This window comes from Lynx canadensis, chromosome C2, assembly GCF_007474595.2.
Source record: "Lynx canadensis isolate LIC74 chromosome C2, mLynCan4.pri.v2, whole genome shotgun sequence".
In the NCBI taxonomy this organism is placed as follows: Eukaryota; Metazoa; Chordata; class Mammalia; order Carnivora; family Felidae; genus Lynx; species Lynx canadensis.
Window position 1 is genome coordinate 153,130,343 of NC_044311.2, and position 24,998 is coordinate 153,155,340.

Consider the following 24,998-nt stretch of genomic DNA (forward strand, 5'->3'; position numbering starts at 1 on the left):
TACCTCTGAGTTTGACCTTTAAAAAAGAAAAAAAAAAAACCACGCACAAATCTAGCAGCTCTTTCCCTTGTCAGAATGTGGGGCTGAGACCCAGCTCACTTCCCACCTGGCTCCACTAGGTGGCCCCTCGTGCTCTCGGATGTCTGCGAGGCATGCAGACAGGTGAATGAATCTCATTGGCTTACGGGAGGCATGATGCCACCGGGCAGCCCTTTTTAAGAGAAAAGCCAGGACCGGTGGAAGAGCGACCCCTGAGCAGCGATCCGATCCGGGTGCTGAGCACGGTGCCGAGCGCAGAGATCCCGCGGCTGCCGCGTTACAGCAACATGAGCGAGGTGAGTGGCCCTCGTACTTGGAGAGGGAGACTTGGGGGTGACCAGTGCGCTGGCCGCAGTGGGTCTCGGGAGACGCCAAGGGTCTCCGGGTGGCGGTCGATCAGCCCTGTGACTCTTTGCTCGGAGGGCTGACCCCGTTGCTATCCTGGTTTGCGGTGCCAGATGCAGAGAGGTTGGTGAAGTTTGCAACTTTTTAAAAATTCGCCTTGGAAAGAAAGGGATGGCTTGTTGGCTTCTGATTTAATCGTGACTTTGGAAAGTGCTTTGGGTTGGACACCTCGGGAGAGAAAGCCGAGGGTCTCAGCCTCGCCGGAGGTTTGCTGTGCTTCCCGCCTGTCCTCACGTGTTTGCTTTGGTGGATGGCTTTCAGGACGCTGGCAGGCGGGCCAGCCGGTGACAGTCAGCCTTGGAAGAGACGTGGGGGAAGGACTGCACGGCTCGGCCGCACAAACTACATCTGCAGCTAGTTAGAGCGTCAGTAAAAGAGGCAAATCGCTCGAACCATGAAAAATCTGTGTGTAGGGATGGGGCTCGGGCACCGGAGAGACTTTGACATAAGAACAGCTACATTTCTTCTGGTTGCAAGTCCCTTCTCTGAATATGTTTATAGAGACGGTATTTTGTTGGGGGCAAACCTATAGATAGCTCATTTTATTTCAGAAAGATCATGTTCTCTTTCTTTTAAACGAGGCAGGTTTGGGGTTGTACAAACCACCCTCTAATTCAGCTCAGTAGTGGAGACAAGTCCGTTTTTATTTCCTTTTGGTCGGCACTTAAATAATTACTTTTATCTTCTCTGTCTTTTTTTTTGACAGATGGGTGATCCTTTTTTTGGGAATTCTAGAGTAAAATTAACGGCTTCAGAAATAAGAGGCGTCTTCACTGCGTTTGTCTCTCCGATGGGTGACTTTTGACATAAACATGACAGGAAGACAGAGGAGGCAAAGCGTAGACGGTTTGGGAATGGGGTTTGGGACGGAGCCAAGGGCTCGAGTGAGGAAGGGGGCAAGTGTGGAGGAAGATGGGAAGGCTGTAAGCCTCTCAGCCCCAGATAAGGCGGGGGGGGGGGGGGCTCCAGTAAAGCCAGTGCACCTCACTTTTGTCTGTTCTCAGCCCCCAGCTTGGCATCTAGCACTCCACTGGTGTTACCTTATTTGCCCCCTCAAATCCTGTGAGGTAGGTGCTGGTATTTATTCCCCATTGACAGATGAGGAAACTGAGGCAGAGAGAAGTTCAAGGTCAGCCTGTTCAAAGTCGGCGGCTAGCAAAGGGCAGGGCTTGGGCGGCCTTGCTGGTCGCCGCCGACTGCCGGGGGCGGTTTCTGCGCACCGGGAGTCACAGAAGGAGCCGGAGGAGGGTGGGGAGGGGGCGAGGGAAAGGGAGCTGGGGCCTGGAGCAGAGACAGGGCGAGGAGGACAAGGCCTCTGTGCCTTGCAGCCTCCTGGAGACTTCAGAAGCTTCCACCCTGGGTCAGCAACCTGTGCTCACAAGAAGCCATGGCTGGTTGTGGAGAGTGGGCTTCCCAGAGGAGGAGTCAGAAAGCAGTACAGCACTGGGGGCCCTTCTTCGATAGTCAGCCACCCCCCGGGCTCTTCTGGGGTCGTGGTGTTCCTGCTGGGTCCCCTCCGGCTGTCACCCCATCTGCAGCCGAGGCTGAAGCCCGGCGTCGTGAACACATGAGCTTTCCAGAATGCTTCAGCTCAGCGGTGTTCACCTCACCGTGGGTCCCCCGGGAGAGAGCACACGTCCCACAGCTCAGCCCACGATTAGGGTCACAGCCTCGTTTCTGCTGCACATAAAATTAGGGCAGCTCTGCGGCCGCCCCCCGCCCCCGCCCCCGCCCCATTCCATCAGCCTCGTTAACAGCCAACTGCAAGGGTTTCCTTTAATGTTGCTAAAATCCCGCAGGAGGCGCATCCGTCTCCCCTGCCCCCCTTTGCTTCCGCGACACCCCTTCCAGCTCCTTCTCCCTTTCTCCCTCCTGTCCCTCTTGCACCTAGTCCCCCCTCTGTTACGTGCAGCCCCGGTGCTCTGGCCACCAGCTGGGTGACCAGCTCTCTGCCTGATCCCCGACTTTCCAGGTGTGTGTCCCTCAGAGAGTGGGAGTGAGTCCTTTCACTAGAACTCAAATCTGCTTACAACATTTAATAAAGTCGAACAGACGCTCCTTTCGGGGTAGAGAACTGAACGTCCCCCCAGCCCAGAGCTTTTGCTTGGTTGGGTGAATTACGTGTGGCTTCTTGTTTTAATAGCTCTCAGGCAGGGGTTGATTCCAGATGATCGTTTGCTTACTCGTGTCACTGATTGCTGCAGAGGGCCAAAGCCACGGGTTTTGTCAGCCTCTCCTCCGACTTCGGGATTTGCTGGAGTCTGGTGGGCAAAGAGCGCTGGCTCCAGCTGGCAGCGTTTGGTGCCCGCTGCGGAAATCCCTGAGCTCCCAGCTGCTCCCCTGGGGCCATGCTGGGGCGGGGCTGGGAGGAGAGGCCCCCAAAGGGCCAAGTGCTCCCCGGTGGGCCTTGGTCCTATGGGGTCTTCTAGCCTTTAGGGGGAAGGCGGTGAGAGGTGGGGACTCGGGGACTGAGCGTGGAGCCGGCTTTCAACTGGGTGACTCCAGGACCCAGTGTCTCCTCCGTCCCCCGTGGCAATGCATTGCTCGGGGAACGAGGCGATTGAAAAGAGCAGCTCCAGTACAGCGAGGGGAGTCAAGTCCAAATTTAGGGCACCGAGAGAGTGGAGGTGGTTTATGGGGGTGTCTAATTTACATTTCAGTATTAAAGTATGTCAGATGGGCCGGGAGGCAATTTAGCAGGGATCAAAATGCAGGTTAAGGTGTATTAAGTGGATCAGAAATCCTAACCACCAAAGTCAAGGTTAACAAAGTCACCCTCTTCTCTCTCCGCCTGGACCCCTGCACAGGAGAAGAGTGAGACTCCCTTTGTTGAGCCACCAAATAGGAGTCCCATAACACCGACAGTCCCATTTTCTCATCCAGGTGTGCGTTTTTAAGTTGCTTTTCATTTTTTTTAATGTTTGTGTATTTTTGAGAGAGAGAGAGAGAGTGAGTGAGCACAGGGGGCAGAGAGACACACACACAGAATCCGAAGCAGGCTGCAGGCTCCGAGCTGTCAGCACAGAGCCCGATGCGGGGCTCAAACCCACGAACCAGGAGATCATGACCTGAGCTGAAGTTGGATGCTTAACCAATGGAGCCACCCAGGCGCCCCTTAAGTTGCTTTTCAAAAGAACTGATTTAGGAGAGCCAGGAGCAAGATTTTCATGCAATAAAGGCACACTTTTGGAGAATCAGTTTGAAAAATGACACCCACCATCACCCTATTTTTGAGGAAGTGTGTGTGTGTGGGGGGGTTCCCATTGCATAATGCATCAGTTGACAGCTATTAATTAGACCTGAGACCCCCTTGGGAAAGCATCCAGGATCTTAACTGTCACCACTCTTTTCTTGCATCGGCTTGGATGGGATGTTGCAACTTGGGACCAGAGTTTCAAGCCTTTCTTCCCTCCAGACGTCGCCCACAAAAGGACTGTGTCTGTCAGACGCGTGGAGGGAACACACTGAGGACATTTCAGGGCAAATCTTTAGACCCACGTGCCTGTCCTTAGCACAGAATCAGAAGCTACTGCCTACACACTAAGTTTCTAAAGGAAGAAGAGAAGAGTGAACAACATTGTCTGGAGAGAGATATGCAAGGGGAAGGAATGCTCCCTTGAATCTTGCAGGGGGGCACAGAAAGGACAGGATTTTTGTTTTCGAAAGTAGCCGCCGCTTGGGGCTTACCTAGGCAGCCACTGGGACAACCCATTGCTAAGATAAATAGTAGGGAACAGAACTACAGTGAAAATTGTCACAGTCGTGTGCTTCTTGTGATGTCACAGTGAACCGAGCAGATGCCGGAGGACGGATGAGCAGGCTTGCAGATAACTGTGCAGGGTAGACCAGTTACACCCAGATTCCAAGCGTAACTGCATAAAATGTGGATTTTCCAACTGGCCCCAAAGGCCTGGCAGCAGCAGGCCAAATGACGATCCTGTTTCTTCTATAAGTATAACCTCATTTGGGGACGTAGCAGTCAGTGGCAGAGACACGGGAGGATCCAGCAAGATCCCCCTGGTTTCTCTGGATCACACCGGGATGGGCACTCTCTCTACTCTACCTGGGGATGTTAGGTCTAGGAAGACGCCAGGTCCAACTTGGGTTCCCAGTGCAACTTTTCTTGCATGGGCAGAGGTCCCAGTGCAGCCTGGAAATGTGTTTGCTGGGCTGATGGTTTATGGATCGCCATAAACTTTGTTCCCCCGGTCCCGCACCTCATTATCGGATTATGTGTGGTTAAGAAGTCTCACTGTTTTTCTCTTTTGAATTGAGTCAATGACTTGCAGTTGATTTTATTAAAGGTTTGGTTGAATAGTGTGATCAAGATGAAAAGGAAATACAGGTTTTTGTTGTGGGAAGCGCCTTGAATTTATGATGAATGCGTTCTCTGAGCTTTTTTTTTGGATTATAATTTCTGCCTCAGTGCTCCATTAGAGGTGTTGTTATAGGTGGAAGGCGTTCACACTGCATCTGGGGGCCTTCTGTCCTCAGTGAACTGTGTGCCCTGTACCATTTGAACACCTGAACAATATCATGAGCCCAAGCCTGGGGCTTTTCATTAATTTAGAATGGCTTTCTAGAAAGGGCTTCTCACTGCGGGGGAAAGAAGGACTTTAGGGGATGCATATGCACAGATTTATATAATATTTGGCTGATAGTTTTATAAAACACAGCATTAAAGCTCATGCTGTTATTGTCTTAGTCTGTTCAGGCTGCTATAATAAAGTATCACAGATTGAACAGCTTATAAATCGTAGGAATTTACTGCTCACGGTTCTGAAAGCTGGGAGGGAGTCTGAGATCAGGGAGCCAGTGTGATTCGGTGAGAACCCTCTTCTTGGTTCATAGACAGCCTACTCCCTCCTGTGCCCTCATATGGTGGAAGGAGGGACAGGGAGCTCCTTGGGGTCTCTTTTTGTGAGGGCACAAGTCCCATTCACTGGGGCCCCCCACTCGTGACCTGATCACTCCCAAAGGCCCCACCTTGTCATGCCTTCACCGTGGGGGTTGGGATTTCAGCACATGAATTTTGAAAAACACAAACATCTAGACCATAGCAAGTATTACGGTTGCATTTTTATTTATTAGCATTATCCCCCCTAGACCGTGAGCTTCCTGGGGACAGGAACAACTTGACATTGTCCACCGGACCTGGATCCTGGCCTGGCACTTGGTAACGTTCCCTTATTGGATGAATAAATACATTTGGGGGTATGGGTTTATCAGTTAATGTGACCAACAGGCCAGACCCCCTCTTTTCTAAACGTTGAGATTTGTGGTCCAGACGGGTTTGGAGAAGAAAAGTTCTATCTTTTGTTTTTTACTCCCGGTTTGAAACCCGGGTTTGCCATTGAAATCCTTTTAAGTTGGAAATGGGTACATTGTCAGATATACAAAAGAAGTGCGCTGACGGCAGGCAAAGCGATGAGAACTGGAGAGAATCCGGACAGGAAGAACTCTTGGCATTTGGAAAAATGTCAAGGAAAACAGGGACGCTGAGGGAGGGACAGAGAATTCTAATATCCTACAGTTGGGGGTCGTCTCCCTTGGGACTATTTCACTTCAGATAAGCTCTATGAAATTCAAACAAAAGGAGCTTCAGCCAGAGAGGCAGAGCCCGTGAATGCCCTACAAAGCTGTTGGCTGTACTGAAATAGAAAACCAATTTGACTGTGCTTACCGGGGGATAAGAGAGAGCCCGAGCAGATCTTTAGGAAGATTCGTGCCGCATCACAGTCGTCCAGACTGCAGATCCTGGCACACCGTTGAGGGCAAAATATACTTTGTGTACAGGAAGCACATCGTCTGTTCAAGTTTTTAATTGCTATTTAAAAATTAGCCGTTGATGTTTCTCCGAATTAACCAAATGTTTTCATTTCTAATTGCATGTTTAAATATCTTAAGGTGGTTTATATTTGAGCTAGGAAGACGTGACCATTCCTACACAAAAAGCGATGGGCTTGTGTGTCTTCCCCTGGGAGGTTAGGCACCGAGATGTACGACCGTGTCCCCGTGCGGTCCAACAGGCTGTGACTCCGCGTTCCTATCGTCCCCAGGTATCAACTGTTTACCGTTCTTCATCCACCTTTGGAATGAAGTGAGGCATAAGTAATGAGATACAGGTACAGGTGCACTTTGGGAATGGGTATGAGAATGTTCTACAGATCGTTGTTCTGTGCCATAAGCCAAGCAAGCCTGACACACCCACCGGTGGCCCAGACCTATAAATCCAACATCCATTTCTGGCCTGTTGTACATGAACAATTCCGTGTAAGCTACACATGCCAGGCATCAATCTGCTTGAATATTGTTTGTGCCTTACACATAGCCCGAAATTTATGCCTCAGAATCTCACTGAATTACTTCTCGTTCCACTTCTGAAAGGGAAACGCTTGGCCATGTTTATAACATTGCCAGTGGAAAAATCAATCACCCACTAAATGCCATTATTTTACATTTTACTCTAAAACTGCCACCTTATAAATAAAAAGAAGACAAATTGGAATCATAAAGCAGGTAGGTAATCATCCACAAATTGAAAATTCTCCTGCAGAACATCTAAGGGGAAAGAAGCCAAAAAGTGTGAATTGAGAGAATTATTGCAATAAGGCAGTTTTCATACCACAATGGAAACTAGACTAGAGAACAGGAGAGTCCTTTTCCCTGGAAGGTTTCTGCCTCTGGTTTGAGGAAGTCATGGGCTTTGCCAAGACTGAAATATCTCAGTCATCCACACTTCAAGCCTTCACCCAATGGTCCTGGATTGTCTTTTGAGTGTTAGTTTTTAAATATTTGTTTATGACTCCCGGACAGCTATTTGATAGCTGGGGTTGGACCTGGTTTGGCTTGAGATTATGCTTTTCCTGCTATCACAGTCCCAAACTGTGGAGGAGAGTCGTGACAAAAGAAACGGTCATCTGTCCTCATACCACCACATCTGTGGCTTGGCTAAGGTTCCAACAAAGTGATTAGTTATTTTAATTTTATGCAATGCCTGGAAAGAGGACCCTGCAGGTAGCAATACTCATTAACATTTGTCTTACCCAAACAAGACAGTTACAATGGGGCAAGAAAGTGTGTTCTCTCTTTTCCGCCAAGATTTTCTTCTTTAGTCAATATACTTTTATGTCCATCAAGGGCTAAGTCCCACTATTTAAAAATTATTAAGAAATTATGCCTGTTAATTATTTTTAAAGAATGTTTTAAAGATTTTTTTTTTTATTTTTAAGTAATCTCTATACCCAACATGGGGCTTGAACTTACAACCCCAAAGATCAAGAGTTGCACGCACTCCCAACTGAGCTAGCCAGGCGCCTGGAAGGTTCTTACATATATAAATGGAAGGTTCTTACATATATAATTTCCTTATTAAGTAACATCACTCTTTCATTAGGGATTATTAGAAAAATAGCACTTTTCTTTCCCTGAGCCTGGCCAAATGGCACAGTGTACCTGGACTTTTCCTTTTCACATTTCCCGACACCTGTTTGATACACCGAGAAATCCCTGATGCCACGAATTGGTCAGATAGTCCTGGTAACGGGACTGCCTTGTGAGCCTAACTTGATGGCTGTGGTTTAGAGGCTCGTGTTGGTGCTCATGAAGATATCCTAGAACGAATCTAGCAGGATCAGTTCACATTTCTATTGTTTTCTTCTTGCTTTTGCTGACAGTGTTAGTATTCTTTTCAATCTGTGAAATTTTATGCAGGAATTTTATTGGGGTAAAAAAACACATGTCATAAAATTGACCACCTTACCCATTTTTAAGTGTATAAATTCAGTAGTGTGGTTTATTTATTTTGTTACGAAATAGACCTCCAGAACGGTTTCATCTTGTGAAACTGAAATTCCATTACCTATTAAGCAGCAAATCCCCTTTCCTGTTCCCCTTATCCCCGGTGACCACCTTTCTACTTCCTGTCTCTATGTATCAAATGTCTCTATGTATCTGACTCCTCTAGGGACCTTATAGACGTGGAATCACAGAGTATCTGTCCTTTTGTGCCTGGCTGATTATACTCAGCATAAGGTCCTCCAGGTTCGTCCGTATTGTGGAGTGTGACTAGGCAACACTTTTTTTAACAACATTTTTAAAAATTGATTTATTTTTAGAGAGTGAGGTAGAGAGTGAGCATGAGCAGAGGAGGGGCAGAGAGAGAGAGAGAGAGAGAGAGAGAGAGAATCCCGAGCAGGCTCCGCACTGTCAGCACAGAGGCGGATGTGGGGCTCGATCTCACAAAATGTGAGATCATGATCTGAGTGGAGAGGAAGAGTCAGATAGTTAACTGACTGAGCCACCCAGGTGCCCCTGTGTGAGACTTTTTAAAAGTCACTTACCTACTTAGTGGGGAGATTAGTTCAGTTAAAAGTAGATTACATAATCTGTAAATCCTCCTCCCGGGGCTCAAGGAGCTGCATTGCAGCATGTGGTGGTGTTCTGAGAGCAAGCCAAGAGTCACAGGAACCCCATTCTTCCCTACTCACCAAGTGGCAATGTCAGTATCGATCCTGAGAGTAGCTATTGATAAAACCTAATTTCGTCCTTATAGACCTTTGATTCTAAACAGATGTAAAGAGAAATGTCAAAGTTTTCTTCACCGTGCATGTGAGAATTAAGCACCTTACAGCCCCAGAGATGCCATTCTTGGCTGCCGTCTACCAGTGGTGCCCCCTGGGGTTGTGCTGTGCACAACCTGTGCAGCCGAACATGGTGGCCCTGCCCTTTCTTGGGGTGTAGTCACCCTGCTTCAAAACCACTGACCTAGAGAAAGACTGTCGTTTCTATGGTTCTACTTAGAATTCAGAGAATTCAAGGAGACCGTATTTGTCATTTCCCTCAAAGGAGTCATTTTCAAATAGGGAACTGAGTGCCCAAAGGCGAATTTTGCTCAAAACCACAGAGCTTTTTGAGGAAAAGCCAGCGTGAGTTTCACTTACACACTTCCCCTCCTATTACATTTCTCATTTTCTGGCATATCCTGGACACAACCCAATTTCTTTTACACCTGCCCCAATTCCATTTAGGACTTGGGCACGAAATACATGAGAAACAATGTTGTCCTGGATTTTTTTTTTTTTTTCCCATTAGTCTTGAGTGAAAAAAGAGCAGCTACGGGGATCTTGACCAAGTCATTCTTTCCCTCCCCAGGTCTTCCACTTGACCTCTAGAGGTTCAAGTATGCCCTCTGAGCCTCCCCCCCGCCCCAACCCCAATAACACAAGGAGTGGCTGGTAAACGTCATCGCACTGTTGCCCCAAAAGTCCCCCATTGAGGTCTCCGTTGACAAATCCCCTTCTGCCTCACGTGACAGCTTCCTTGACATTGACTTTACACCAGTCTCCTTTATTACCTTGCCTTACTCTCCATGGCTCCGTGTAAGAAAGAGCATTCTGAACCCCCAGATAAAACTCTTAAAAAAACTATTCCTCCCAGAATGGGGGCCCTGTCTATGGTCGAAACCACTGCGTGTGTAAATCAGAAATCACGTATTTGGTCAGTCACATTTCCTTCCGCCTTCTAGATTACGAAACTTGAAAGGACAGACTTGTGTCGTCCCTTTTCCTCTCCCCGGCACATGCCATTCAACCTACATGGATGGGGACTCCATTGCGTGTTGTACGTTGTGCTGGGTGAATGAATAAGGCGTGGCTGGGAGGCTAGCCCCGGAGACAGAATCACATAAAATTAACTGGGCTACAGGTCTCTTCACTGTATACACTGATTGCCAGGGATGCACAGCCTATAGCCATTGTGGAGGCTTAGGAAGGAGGAGAAGGATGTGTTCAGGGAAAGCTTCCCCGTGGAGTCCATGCTTCCAGAAGTAGGGTCTCCATACATATTGATTGAGGAATAACCACCATGGCTGATGGTTAGTCTTCAAAGTCATGAATTTTAGAACCCCATAGGGCTTTAGCAGTCTGAGTCCCATGAACCGATAGGTATCTAGGATGATACTACAGTCGATTTATGCCTCTTGCCTAGTGATATAAATTCCCATACATGTGTCAGTGAATATTTGGGTTCTATTTAAATTATCACGTCTCCCTTTAAAAGTGCTAAGTGAGTAAAATCTGTTCGGTACATTGGAAGAAGATTACACGTGTAGTTGTGCATGTTGTTTTATTTTAAAAGTTCCACGTTCTGCTTGTGAGAAGTGCCCAAATGAATTTAGATATGCCTGTAGCCTACCTTCTGTGCGAGGATTACTGTTTGTCCAGGGTGAAATATCACTGCACACGTCGCACCTCGGAGACCCCTGGTGGCATAATTTCTTCTCTTCGGAGTTTATTCGAGGCATGGGCTCATCCCTATATTTATAACTCCGTTCTCACATATGCATAAGTCCTGTCAAAAGATAGAGATAATACAGTGCCGCATCGCAAATATTATTTCTGGCAATGTTCTATACCTCAGAAATGTGGGCTCTTTTACCTATTCTGGAAGATAACTCCCTAAAATAGATGTCGCAATTAGTCAAGTCCTCTACCAAATACCTCATGCAAGTTTATTGTTATTTTTCCATCTAGATTTAATCCTTCCCATCTTCGAGGCAGATTCATTTCGGGGGGCACTGTTTAGTGAATTCCCCTGCCATCATTTTTTTTTTTTTTTTTTTTGGCTGAGTTCTTGCTGAGAGCCAGATTTGGCTGAAATTCCTGAGAGAGCTCCCAGACAATTGAGTTTTGGATGAGGATTGCGAATTCTTGCATGACAAAAGCATAAAGGCAGCCTCACGGAACTTCAGCTACAAGCAGTACCCTCAGGGGACCCCACTCTCTGCTCCTATGTCCCTTTTGTATTTTGATGAAGAAGGAACTGAAGAATCTAGCAGATCTCCCTCAGAGATGGGGCAATTTAAAGACAAGTAGCAGCCTCTATAATTGTTTGCTCCCACCCGGCTTTGGGAGAAGTCTCTTTTGAGGTCCCGGTAGCTCAGACAGCCCTGGAAAGTCCTGGGGAAGCCTGTGACTGGACTGCGGGGGCAGGGCAGTGACACTTGGTGGGGCCCGGTGAAAGACAGAAACGTGGGGCTCCATGGTAGACATTATTAAGAATTTCAAGACGGAAGGCGGGGGTTCCTGGGTGGCTCAGTCGGTTAGAATTCTGACTCTTGGTTTCGGCTCAGGTCATGATCTCACAGTTTGTGGGTTCAAGCCCCACATCAAGCCCGCATCGGGCTCTGCGTTGATGGTGCAGAGCCTGTTGGGGATTCTGTCTCCCTTTCTGTCTCTGCCCCTCCCCTGCTCATGCTCTCTCTCTCAAAATAAACAAGTATACTTCAAAAGAATTTTCAAGACTGTGATGACAGAGCATTACCAAGCTTGGGGCCTTTCTGAGCCGGACTCGTGGGTCCTATATGACTGCATGGGTCACATGGCCACGAGGCTGGCTCTAGCTGAGGCTGGGGGCTGCCTGATTGCTTTTTGGTGGAGAGAGAGGGGGGCGGAGAGAGAAAGCGTGCGCGCTAATGAAGCATGTTATCCCTTTGCAATGTCAGGGGCCATATATATATATATATATATTTATCTATATATAGATATTTATTATAAATATATATCTATATATATATATTATCTATATATTTATATATAGATAATATTTATAGATAGATAGATAGATAGATTCTTTTTTTCCCTCACTGAGAGGAGGTTTTCAGAATGGCCCATGCCTGACCACGGATGCAAGTGGCTCAAGGGCCTTCCCTCTGAAGGAGATGGACCACTGAGGCTGGCTCTAAGGAAGCCCACCTAGCCGCATGCTGGCATAAGAAATCAGATGATTTCTGACCTGACCCTGCAGGTCTGCTGCGAGGTGGGAGTAATAAAACTGATTAAAAAGCACTTGGAAAGCATATGCTTTTCAAAGACCGTATAAATGCTAAACGATGACCCCAATATGAAAAACTCCCCACATTCCGATTCCAAATGTCTTTGTCAAGGGTGGGTTGTTGACTCCGATGAATGTTTCAGGTGGTCTGCTCCGGCCCTCATGGCTTCTTCCCTGGGGGGGGGGGGGGGCATGTCAAGGGACACGGAGAGCAGGTGCATGAGGCTTGTTCAATTAAAGAAACATTTCGTGCTTGGGAAGTAAAGGGTTTTCATCAGAGCAGGATCCAGGGTCAGTATGTGCAGATACGAAGCCACGCGGTGGCCCGAGCTTCAGCCATTCCCATCAGCCCTGTCCCAGGAGCGCGACCGCGACGTAAATTACAGCAGAGTTGGTTTCCCAGCAGACTACGTGGGTCTGGATTTTGTAGGGGTTTAAACATGAGAGAGGGAGCGAATACCCACCATGAAGGAGGCAGGGCGTGAGGCTGAGTTGGGAGGCGGTGCTCGCTGGTGGGCATGTGTGCATTCTGTTTCCAGTGGGGAGATTGCTAGAATTTTCACCTCCCCGGGGCGCAGCTGATCAAATAGCCCTGGACAGCTTCATCCGGTCTTCTAATCCGTCTCAATTGGCTCCTCGGGCCGTGACAGCTGATTTATGACCAGGCAGTCCCGTTTCTTCCAGAAGTATACAACCTCAGACTTGTACGGGTTCTGAAGCTATTTTCGTTTTAGTTGAGTGGGGGAGAAAAGCTGGCTGCTTCTTTATGACCAAAAAAGAAAGTCTCCAGCTTCTGAAGCCTCAAGCCCCCCCTTCCCCCACGCCTCCCTCCACCCCGGGAGAAGCGCGCTGAGGAGGACCCGGTGCCAGGTTAGTATCTGCGTTTTATCTCAAGGAGTCAGCGCACGACAGTGGGCTTCAGCCTCCATAGGAGGAACGCACGGAGAGGAGTCCGCGAAACTAGTTAAATGTGCGAAAAAGAAATCAGGACACCTGGACAGAGGCAATTACTGAGCCAGAGCCGTCTGGGCTGTCCCCAAGCCCCGTTGTCACGGGTGTGGGAAAGGCGTCTGCAGGTGCGGTGTCAGAGTGGCCTGAACACCGACCGCGTGGTGGTTCCCAGGGTGGCCGACAACCTTGTGACGTGCGTTCACCCCAACCGTCCCCTGAAACCGTCCGTGCATTTTCACCCACGGAATTTTGTGTGATGTGGGTGGACGTCTACAATCAGGAGGGTCAGGAAGCACCATCGATGCCTACTCTGCCACCAGATGGGTCGAGGCACAGAATACCGGTACCGTTGAGGGCAGGGGCGCCATCAGAGGCAGACCTCCCATCCTCCAAGGCGGTGTTGTCCCCTGTAGACGCGCAAACTGCGGCGGTAGGGGTGCCGTCTGCCTGCGTCCCAGCCCCGTCCCCTTCCACTCAGCGGCTGCCAATCCTCGGCCGTGTCACTAAACCTCTCGCTCAGGGTCTCCGGCCGTGCATCCATCAAATGGGAGTGACCGTCCCCCTGCTTCAGAGGGTTGTCACGCTGTTGCTTTGCAGAGACAGAGCCGGCCGTCTTGGTGGGAAAAAGGGAAGAGTTGTGGCCAAACTGGGAAGCCTGATCTTTCAGTCAGCCCTAACTGCGGCCTCTCTTGGCCAACCATGGATGTGGCTTAGGCTCTTTCCTGCTCTGATGAGGAAGTTGAGCGCGGCGGTAAATCACGACCGGCTCAACCACGGTGGAGCCATGTGGCCGTGGTGGGTGACTGTTCGGTGCCCGGGGTGGCTGGCCGGTTAGGGGCTGGCAGGGCAAGAGTCTCCTGCCCACGGTGGCACTTTCATTCTGCGGTCTCTGGCCACGCTTTGGCCTTCGTTTGATGATGCCCAGCACTGCGTTCTACTAGCTGTCCCGGGGAAAGGAGGCAGGAATGAAGTCCTGGTGTTACGGCTGAAAGCAAAGCAAAGAGGTCTTTCTCTGTGGCCTCTGTGATCTGGGGATACGTGGACTCTCTGGCCTCATGGCAGCTTCTCTGGCCTTTGAAATATAAAAGTGCCCTAAAAATAACACGACTATAGGGGGGACAGGCAGCCTTCGTGTTTTCACAGTGGTATGGTAGAGGTTTCATTTAGTTCTAGAAAAATGACGATCCTTGTTGTTTTTTCCCCCCTCATCATCTGTGTAAGGTCGATGCGTCCTGTACTGAGTTAGTTTGTGGGCACATCTCTGTTTCTGCCTTTATATTCATCTTTTATTGACAGTGTTGTACCTTTCTTCTTTCTCCCGGCATTGGGCTGACCGGCTGTAGCTCCCGGGATGGGATGAGAGAAAGCCAGTCTCTTCTGTCCTTTTCTGCTCCGCGTGGATCTGGTATCTTCTGTGCACACTGTGAGAAACCATGAGCGTCTGGGTACCTGTGTCTTTGTCTGAGAGCCTACCGTTGTCCTTTGTGTCAGTCACAGCAGTGGCCGTAGAAAGCATCTGCCCTTTATGCCGACAACCTGCATCTCGAGGATATTCTGAGGAGCCGACCCCACTTTAGGAGGGCAGAGAAGGGAGTGGGGCAGACGGAGAAGCATTCCTCTGGGTGTCGTTCAGAAGTGGAAGGTGGATGATGACCTCCACATTCACGGGTCATTCTGGCCCCTTGCGGACCCTTGGGGTCAGTGGAGGGGGCTGGGGATCGGCTCACGCTTCCTTTCCAACCTCAGCCATGCAGGGACTCTGCACACGGGTCCGCTGCACACACGCTGCCCCAGGGCCACTCAGGTCTCCCCACTCTCTTCGGTCACCGCCCTACCCTCCTCCCGCATCTTCTCTTTCCAGAAAAAATACAAGCTGTCATTTGTATCAGCGCACAAAACACATCCACACTGGGAATAGAGGTCCAGGAAGCTTCGACTGAAATTAATATTAGCTAACAGGTAGAGACTACATCCTTTATGAAAAAAAAATAATCACAAATCCTAATATTCTTTCTTTAGATTCTCATGATAGCCATATGAGCTATAGGTTTAATTTAATTTAATAATTTAATTTAATTTAATTTAATTTAATTTAATTTAATCCTTCATGGAGAAGAAACAGAGCCAAGATGTGAGGAATGAAATCACTTGTGCAGGGTCATTTGGCCACTTGTGGGAGCTGGGGCTTCTCCTGGTCCCCAAACTGCTGAGCCCAATGTGCCTTTAGTTCCTTAGCTTGTTGCAAATTGAACAAAACAGAAAGGAAAGAGGCAGACTTCTTTTGGAGCCTGGTTTCCCATTATGTTGCCATCTGATTCCTTTCAGGGACCAGATCCATGCACTGAGACCATTTTTATCACGTGTAATTCTCACGGCCTGATGAAGTAGGGATAGTGTTGTCCTGGCTTTTTAGAAGCAGAAACTGAGGCCCAGAGAAGTCAAGTGACCTGCACAGGGTCACACAGCTGCTAAGTGGCAGGGCTGGCTGGGAGAGTCTGGACAGTCTGATTCCAGGATTGCAGGACATGTTCCCTCCTTTTCTTCCTTCTTCCTTCCTCCTTCCTTCCTTCCTTCCTTCTTTCCTTCTTTCTTTCTTTCTTTTTCTTTCTTTCTTTCTTTCTTTCTTCTTCTTTCTTTCTTTTCTTTCTCTTTCTTTCTTTCTTTCTTTCTTTCTTTTCTTTCTTTCTTTTCTTTCTTTCTTTCTTTCTTTCTTTCCATTTATTTATTGGGTCATGTTTACTAAGGTATAACTTGCATCTAGTAAAAGTTATCGTTTTTAGTTGCATCCTTGTTGAGTTTTGACATGAGTGCTGTCTTATAATTGAGATATCGACTATTTTGCCGCCCCATAAAGTTCTTTGTGTGCCTTTAGAGTCCGCGCCTTCCTCCATCCTTAGCTCCAGAACCTACATTCTTCAGCATCGCACCTTAAATAACAATTTCCCCATTTATGATGCAAGCTATTCACACGGTCTCGAGTAGCACATGACACATAGGCTTGTACAGGTGCTTGATAACTGGTAGCCGGAGCATTAGAAAGGTAGGAAAATGATCAAGAGAGTGAGGACAGTCCCGGTTCTCGTAAATCACGCCCACGTCTCAAGCTGCAGAGACGACATCCGGTGATAGAGGAGTCCTTGCCCCTGCATAGCCGCTGCAGCCCCAGTCTATAAATGGGTTTCCGTCCTGTTCCTTAAATGGACACTGCCACCTGCTCACGGGGCCTCTTCGAGCCCATCTGGGAGAGAGGGCTAGGGAGGCTCCCTTCCCACACAGCAAAGAAGAAAGTGCCTCAGGGCCACCTCAGGTCCCCGGGCGGTCACTTTGCTCTGCCCATACCTCCTTCCCCCCATCCCTGCTGGTGGCTGGGAAACCCAGGGCTCTGAGCCGGACAACTGGTTTTAGGAGGACACGTATCTTCCTTCTGGCCCAGAGACAGCATCCTCCCTCCATGTGGTTGGGGGTTCGGGAGAGAATTCAGCCCATGCCTACAGAATTGCACACCCCAAGGAGAGGGGGTTCCCCTAGTGGTACAGAAGGAGGACACCCTCCTTTGTGCTCTGGGCACCAGAGCCCGGGGCGTCCTTGGCTCTCCTCTGTGACTACGGTTCGGGGGCATCCCGGGTAAGGCCAGCGGCAGACCTTTCTTTTGGGTGCATCTAGTTTTCTGCCCAAGTGGAGAAATCTGGGCTTTCCCATGGGCTTAGACAACAGAACTGTATCGTCCCACAGTCCTGGAAGCTGAAGTCCAAGGGCAAGGCATCAGAAGATTGGCTCCTTCTGAGGCTGTGAGTCAGAATCTGCCCCAGGCTCTCTCCTTGGCTTACAGGTGACCATCTGGTCTTTGCATCTTCCCCCTATTCATGTCTGTGTCCACATTTCCCATTTTTCAAAAATTGTAAATGTTTATTTATTTTGAGAGAGAGAGAGAGAGAAGAGTGAGAGCGAGCATAAGTGGGGCAGGGGCAGAGAGAGAGGGAGACACAGAATCTGAAGCAGGCTCCAGGCTCCGAGCTGTCAGCACAGAGCCTGACGCGGGGCTCGAACTCACAAATCCTGAGATCATGACCTGAGCCAAAGTCGGATGCTTCACTGACTGAGCCACCCATGCACCCCCACATTTCCCCTTTTTATAAAGTCCTCAGTCATAATTGAATTAGGGCCCATCCTAAGGACCTCATTGGAACTTGATTAGCTCTGTAAGGACCTGGGCTCCTAATAAGGTCACTTTCTGAGGTACTAGAGGTTAATACTCAATTTTGGGGGCACACAGTTCAACAAATAACACTGCTAACACTGTGGTGAATTCCACCCAATTTCAAGGAGCATTCAGAACGTTCCATGCCCCTCATTTTCAAAGGGAATTGACAGCCACACAGTCTTATGCCTCTTTTTGAGCTTTGCTGAATAAACAAAGCAAAGTGATTTTATTGGCATATTTGAGATACGTGGACTTGAAAATTTAGAGACGTTTACTATAAATGAACTTAATAGGACATGAGCTCATCCATGATGAGCTCACAAGATACATCGTTAAATATACAAAATTACAGTCTCCCACATAGAAGCCACTAGATAGCAATTGTTCTCAAAGTTCTAGCAAATACCAGGTATGAAATTGCATGTGTGGCGTGTGGCCATTTTTATAAAACCGAGACTATATTTGTGTGTGTCCACACAGAAAAAAAAGATGGGAAGGAAATATTCTGGAACATTTCATGAAATGGTAACAAAGATTTACCCTGATGAGTTGGGTTATATGCAGTTTTATGCTTTCCTCTTTGTACATTTATTTTCCGAAACGTTCAAATAGATAACAGTGTTATTTGAAGAGGAAATTGGCACAGGGAAGGTTCTTAAGGGGGGAAAATACTAATTTAAAAATGTGGCTGTAGGACAAAGTATAAAGTGCATTTCAATAAGACAAACCATGCACGAATTCCTAAAAATGAGGGTCTTTTTGTAAATGTCCTGCCTAACCCACAGCAGTGCTAATTATTTCTATTACCATAAAGGTCAGGATGAAAATGCTAGGGGCAGAATATAGCATCTGGGGTGGAATTTTGGCCTTTGTGTCTTTCCTGGGTGAGAGCGGGCACACAGAAGGGGCTGAAAAATTACGGGGGTTACTTCACTTGTCTTTGAAGATCCCATCGCTTTTTTTTTTTCTTTTTTTTCTTTTTTTTTTTTTTTTGGCCAGCCATTTTTTTTTTTTTTTTTAAACCCTTCCAGCCGAAGTTCTCTTTTGACATTCGTTCCTATACCTTTAGGGACTAAATTAGTAGAGTTTCTAATGCTCCATTTTCAGAATGTTACTAGGAGAATTGTAGGCGATTTAAAATATCAGTGGCAAGAAATTAAATCCATTCTGTCCTTATCACCTAATGTTGGCATAAAAGTCACTTCTGCTCTTCAGACAAATTCAGGGACTTTGATTTGGAGGAGGCTTTTAATGACGTGGCTTTGATGTTCCCAAGAAGCCATTCAATGATCGTAGCAGCCCCAAGCAATCATCAACTACTTTCTGGCCGACCAGCCCATTTCACTGTGCCGGGGCCATGGATTTTGCTCCACTGTTCATTTAAAGTCTGATATTTCATCCAAGAGACTCATGAACCTCTGTCAATAAAATGTTAACTATCATTCCATGGAGGGGCGCCTGGGTGGCTCAGTCGGTTAAGCGTCCGACTTCAGCTCAGGTCATGATCTCGAGGTCAACGGGTTCGAGCCCCGCGTCGGGCTCTGTGCTGACAGCTCAGAGCCTGGAGCCTGTTTCAGATTCTGTGTCGCCCTCTCTCTCTCTGCCCTTCCCCAGCTTGCTCTCTCTCTCTCTCTCTCAAAGATAAATAAACGTTAAAAAATTTGTTTTAAATAAAAAAATTAAAATAAATTTTAAAAAGCTGTAGCAACATGCCTTTTTGTTTCTTTATAAACACGGTGACTGAGAGAAAACACAGAGAAAGTGCTGGGAAGGGTGCACTGAGGTCTGTGGGGTCGGTCCCCGTCTTGATGTCTCTCCAGTGTAGGGCATGGATTCTGAGAACCTGTTCCGAAACGCCAAGGTCCCCGTGTGCAGCCCACACCACAGGCATACAGATTTGCGTTTTTCTTCCTACTTGGGAGCCATCTGAAGGGCTGCTCATCACGATGTTACCATTTCAGGCACAATAGAAACCCTGAAACCATTGGAAATATGAATATCGACAACAGCAAGACAGCACCAAGGAGAAAAATTACTTAGGAGAAAACGCATCCCCAGGGGATAGATGGTGTTAAGTCGCACCTGCTAACGAGAGCCTCCGAGGCAGCATGGGAATGAGATGGGTTTTTCTTTCCTTCTTTTGCCAAATCTCTACAACTAGTTGGCAGACAGAAGCCAAGAGAGGCCAGATGATGGGAAGAGACAGCAACGTGCTTTAAAAAAAAATGCCTTCAAACAAGCACTTTGCCTTCTCTTGATACAGAGATGCCATCCAGTTGATATCACCGAGTAATGCCCACTGTGGCCCGCGCTGTCGTTGATGGACAGGGAGAGCACGCCTACTCACTGCCAGGTCCCGACTCGTGGCCGGCAGGAGCCGGAGTCGCCATCTTTCCTTCTCAGAGGCAGGGACAGAGACTCCAGTAAGGGATGTCCCCAGGGATGCCCGGCCGGTTGGGGTGCCGTGACTCACACTGAGCAAAATATGGAAAAACCCCCTCGAGTCCCACTCACTCCTGTGTGAATCGTGGTCCCTCACCTGCGTCCCCGGCCTTAGTCCCCTTGAGTCAGGCTCTTACCCCAGTTCGTTGAGATGACTGGTTTATTCTCTGTCTGTCCCGCCAGGTGGTGGGCCAAACAAAGTCAGACACTGTGTCCCCTTCTCCTGGGGACCTTCAGGGCCCAGCCTAGCGCCTGGCTCATCGGAGAAAATAAACAGTCCAGGAACTCGAGTCTCTCCCCCAGGTTGAGTCCAGGCCTCTGTCTGACGCCGAATCTGCACACTTCACTGCAGATGGCTTTGCATATTGGTGAACGTGCCTCATTGACAATCCGCTTTGGAAAAGGATCTTTTATTTCTTAGCCTGGGAGGGACCAAAGCCCTTTAGCTGGAGTATTTTGCTTCTGCAACAGCAGCGAGAGGCTGGAGTCAGGATCGTGTACAACCAGTTTCACTTCTTTCCCGATGGCTTGATAATAGGACTGAGAAGTCACGTCTTTGGGAGCCGGAGGCTGCTGTGGACCTCGTTCCAAGAGGGTTTTGTCTTTTCTCCAGTGTTGCCAAAGCAAATGCACGCGCAGAAATCTTTCCAATCTTTGGTGGCAAGATAGATGAGTCCCTTGGGGAGACTGAGGAAGAAGGGGTGGAGAGTGGCTGGGACCCTGGGGATGGCCTGGGACACATACTTGAGAAGGCTCTTTATTCCCCAAGCCTGGGCGGGGTGGGGGGGGGCTTTGGAAAGGGCGACCCTCTAGTCAAATCAAATCTCACTAAACCAAATATCAAGCCAATGCAGATGCAATACAGATTTAGCCACTTACATGTACAAGGGTAGCTTCAGAAAATATTCTCGGACTATCGTTTGGACCCTAAATTTAACCTGCTAAAAATTCATTTCACATTTCTTTCTCTTCAAACTTCTGGAATGAAAAGTAAATATCTTTTAACAGGAAACCGTGTTTCATCCTGTAACTGAAACTGTGTGTTCTGGTTGAATGATTTTCTAAGTAGACGTAATCTGTCCGGCGTTCTGAGTTTGCACCGATGAAGAGGGAGGTTGTGCAAATTCAGTCTCATCTACGACACAGGAGAGTAACATACCAATTTTATAGGTATCCACGGCAAAGTGTTCTTTGTGTTCTGGAAATTGTGTAATAAAAACTCATACCGTGACGGCCTGAGCTCATAACCTACAGTTGTGGCCCCTGAGAAAGCTAAGAATGGATGTTTTCAAAGACTGTAATAGAATAATTTTCTAAATCCTTGAAATGACTTAACTTCTTGAATCTTTCACTTACTTTGGGGAAACGTGTGACCAGTGCCTGGTGGAGCCGTACAGAGCCTGAGGCCAAGGGAAGTGTCAGTCTTACGGGCGGCCCTGTCTTTATGTGCAGTGTTGATGTTTATCCAAACTTTTTATACTTCTTTTGATTTTCTAAAATATTGCCTTAAAATGTTGTCTTTTTTTTTAAGCTCTCTTGGGGTGTTGACAAATAAAACTGTAACATACTTACAGAGTACAATGTAATGAATGGATTGGTATATGCTCACATTGTGAAAGATTCCCACCTTTGGGGTAACCAACGACCACAAATCTCACCTCACATGTTTACCTTTGGTTTTTGGTGGGAACCCTTAGGTTCTACTCTTTTGGCAAATTTCGATTCTACAACACACTGTTATCAATAGTTACCATGTTATACATTAGATCCTCAGACTTGTTCATCTTATAACTGCAAGTTGTACCATTTGTAGCAAAAGAAACTATCGCGATAAAAAGCCATGGCAAACACATAGTCGGGGTAGATGAAGGTGTCGTCTCCTCACGAAAGGAAGAAGGAAGGAAGGAAGGAAGGAAGGAGGAAGGAAGGAGGGGAAGGAAGAGGGAAGAAGGAAAGAGAGAGAGGAGAGGGAGAGAGAAAGGAGGGAAGGAAAGAAGGGGAAGGAAGGGGGGGAGGAGGGGGGGAAGAAGGAAAGAGAGAGGAGAGAGAGGAGCGGGAGCGAGAGAAAGGGAGGAAGGAAGGGGAAGGAGGAAGACGAAGGAAGGAAGGAAGGGGGGAGCAGGGAGGAAGAAGGGAAGAGAGAGGGAGAGAGAGGGAGAGAGAGAAGGGGAGGACGGAAGGAGGAGGAAGGAAGAAGAAGAGGGAGGAGGAGGAGAGGGAGAGAAGATCTTTCTCTCTCTCCATTTCTTTCTTTCCTTCCTTTCTTCCTTCCTCCTTTCCTCCCTCCTGTCTTTCTCCCTCTCTCTTTCTCTCTCCCTCTCTCTCCCTTTCCTTCCTTCCTTGCCCTCTCTCTCCCCCTTTCCTCTTTCTTTCTTTCTTTCTTTCTTTCTTTCTTTCTTTCTTTCTTCTTTCTTTCCCTTTTCCCACATATAAGTGTTTATATAATTGTTTGTCTTAATTAATGACTTTTTTGGTGCCCCCTTACATTTTGTGTCTGATGCGAATGCCTCACTCACATTACCCAATGGTGGCTACTCCAAGAACACCAAGATTTTGTAGTAGATCTCACAAGGAAGGATAGAGGACAGAGGAGTAATGCAGTCACTCATTCTCAAAGGAAGGGTGATTTTACCATGAGCATGCAATAAGGTTGCTTCTGGGTCTATGTGCGAAGGTTGGGACACCTCCCCATTTCCTACTGCAGCTGGCACCATTAGGACATGGGTACTAGTGATGTGTGCACACGCCTAGATGCGGCCTACATGTGATCAGACGTACCTCAGTCTCCAGTCTAAGCTCAAAGTACAAGAAGAAATGGATCCAAAGCCACTTATTTACTGGAAAGTAGTCGTGGCCAATTCCGCTAGTGGAGTGTCTCCTATGAAGGGACTGTCCGTGAGTTTGCAACTTGGTTGAAAGAGTCGACCAGACAAATGTACGTGCTGAGTCAGACACCGCTCAGATGTCACTTCGGGCTCTGTCGGTGAGGATCCTGTGGGTGGCCGGCTCAGTGCAGGCTCCACCGGCTTCAGGGACGTGTGAGGTGACAGCACGCAGCTCCGGCCATGCCAGGAGTCTCCACCTCTGGATCTCCCGTTCTGGGGCTTCCTCCCAGTCCCCCAGCAGATTCCAGCTTCGAGACATCGCCCAGTCTAGAAGCACCACGAACTGACACTTGGTGGCGTGGGTCTGGACTGGCGAGGGACAGGAGCTGGGGGCTCACTGGCTTACCTTTCCTCCCCTGGGTCCGCTGGGTCACACAGCTCTCAGAGGGGCAAGGTCAGGGTCAGGCGCACCTGGATGGCCGGCTTATGATGGGTCTGCCTTCTCTCCTTCCTTCCTCTCTAACAAAGGGTATTGCCAATGCCGTTTGCCTCAGGCTCTGCTTTCTGGGAAACCAAATGCAGACAGATTCTTTGTTATTTCCCTGCAGCCCTTGGCGCAGTGGGACTGTCAGAGAAATTCCTTCAAAATTTATACCTTGAAGTACCAATCCTGCCTTTTTTATGGGTACATGGCACGTACTAGATTTTCAGAAAAAACTATCACACACCCAGTCTTCATTTAGGCTCCTTTTAACTGGGACTTTATTAAATTCCGACATGCTAGCTTTTTGTTAGTTCACATCCCTGGGGAAGGACACTTCCCCTCTGAGACCCCGGTGAGTTGGTTGGCAAGTGTGTGAGTGTTGAGGACAGTCCTCTCTGGCACTGGTTCTGCCTCATTCCCTCCCGTCTTCTCCCTGCTTCTCTGCAGATTCTGCAGCGGTCGTGCCGACCAGCAGCCTGTACTGGAGAAGGTTCCTTAGATGGCTATTTAGCGTTTCCTTTTGTTTTTTCAATTTTTTAAATGTTTATTCATTTTTGAGAGACAGAGAGACAGAGAGTGAGTGGGGAAGGGGCAGAGAGAGAGGGAGACACAGAATCCGAAGCAGCCTCCAGTCTCTGAGCCGTCGGCACAGAGCCTGACACGGGGCTCGAACCCACAAACCAGGAGATCATGACCTGAGCCGGATTCAGATGCTCAACTGACTGAGCCACCCAGGCGCCCCGGCTCTTTAGCATTTCCTAATGGTGAAATGAGGGCAACATAGGGAGGCAGTTTTCAGGAAAATGCGTCTGTGTTCTCATAAGCTGAGTAGTTGTCTCATTGGTGATCATAAAGGCAAATTCAGTGGAAGCTTTCTCACACGAGACCCTCTGTCCCTTCAAGAGGTCTTGGGGATGATGACAGAGACACTGTCTTCATACGTTAGAAGAGAGAATGCCATCGTGTCTGAGGAGATGAGCACAGAGCTGGCTTGAGCAGCAGGGATGCTGATTTTGGATGGCCGAGGAGGGAAGGTTCTGTTATTCTTCAGACACTTAGGAGGGCGTGGAAGAAGGTTCTGGGTCTGTGGTGGGACAAGATGTGGTGGACGGTCCCAGACAGGAGTGTTTTATGAATGTGAAGTTGTTAGGGTGGCGGTGGGGGTGGGGGGAGGCTGGAGTGGGCCAGGAGGGGACCCGAATGAGAGCATCTGTGCCAAAGGCCGTGACAAGGGGCGGACAGCAAGAACCATGGCGATAAAGCAGTCGGGTGTGATGACCGCCGTAGACCCCCAGAATGGGAGAGCTCTTGGATTGTCCTCCGCTGCTCTCAGCCTTCCCCGAGAAATGCTGCAAGGTCTCAGAGAATTTTGAAAAGAGATCCTCCCGGTGAATAGTTCTCTTTTGTCAGGATCATTTTCTGATCATCTCTCGTGACGCCCATCAGTTTCACCTTGCCTCCATCATATAAGACCTGACACTAAACCCCTTTCTTAGAGATCCTGAAAAAATGAACTCCTTTTCTTCCCTGTGCACCTCTCATGTTGGATCTCCTCGGGTTTCTACAATGTGACCTTTGATGGAACGAAGTATTTGTGACATTTGAAAGGTGTCAGTGTTGAAGGTTTTTAAAGACAGTGAGGGTTGACTGCATCTATTCTGCATCCGTATGCCATTTAGTTCGACTTTATTCAGCTCTCCAACCCTGTCCTTTTATTCTCTGAGAGTTGCTTTTTCCCCCGGCCCCTCCCTGGGTTACGCGGGGAGGGATGGAAGGCGTAAACACTGGAGTAGTTCAGTCGCCAACAGCTGCCGCAGAG

At 48.3% G+C, this 24,998-nt stretch overlaps 1 protein-coding gene across 1 annotated transcript in view; it reads left to right on the forward strand.

Annotated features, from left to right (window-relative positions):
* Positions 1-207: 207 nt before the first annotated feature.
* The window catches only part of PCP4 (Purkinje cell protein 4), a 59,811-nt gene continuing 35,020 nt past the window's right edge, over positions 208-24,998 (forward strand). Inside the window, exon 1 of the mRNA XM_030329710.1 lies at positions 208-335. Coding sequence (XP_030185570.1) covers positions 327-335 — 9 coding nt within the window. The 5' untranslated portion in view covers positions 208-326. The remainder of the gene's footprint in view (positions 336-24,998) is intronic.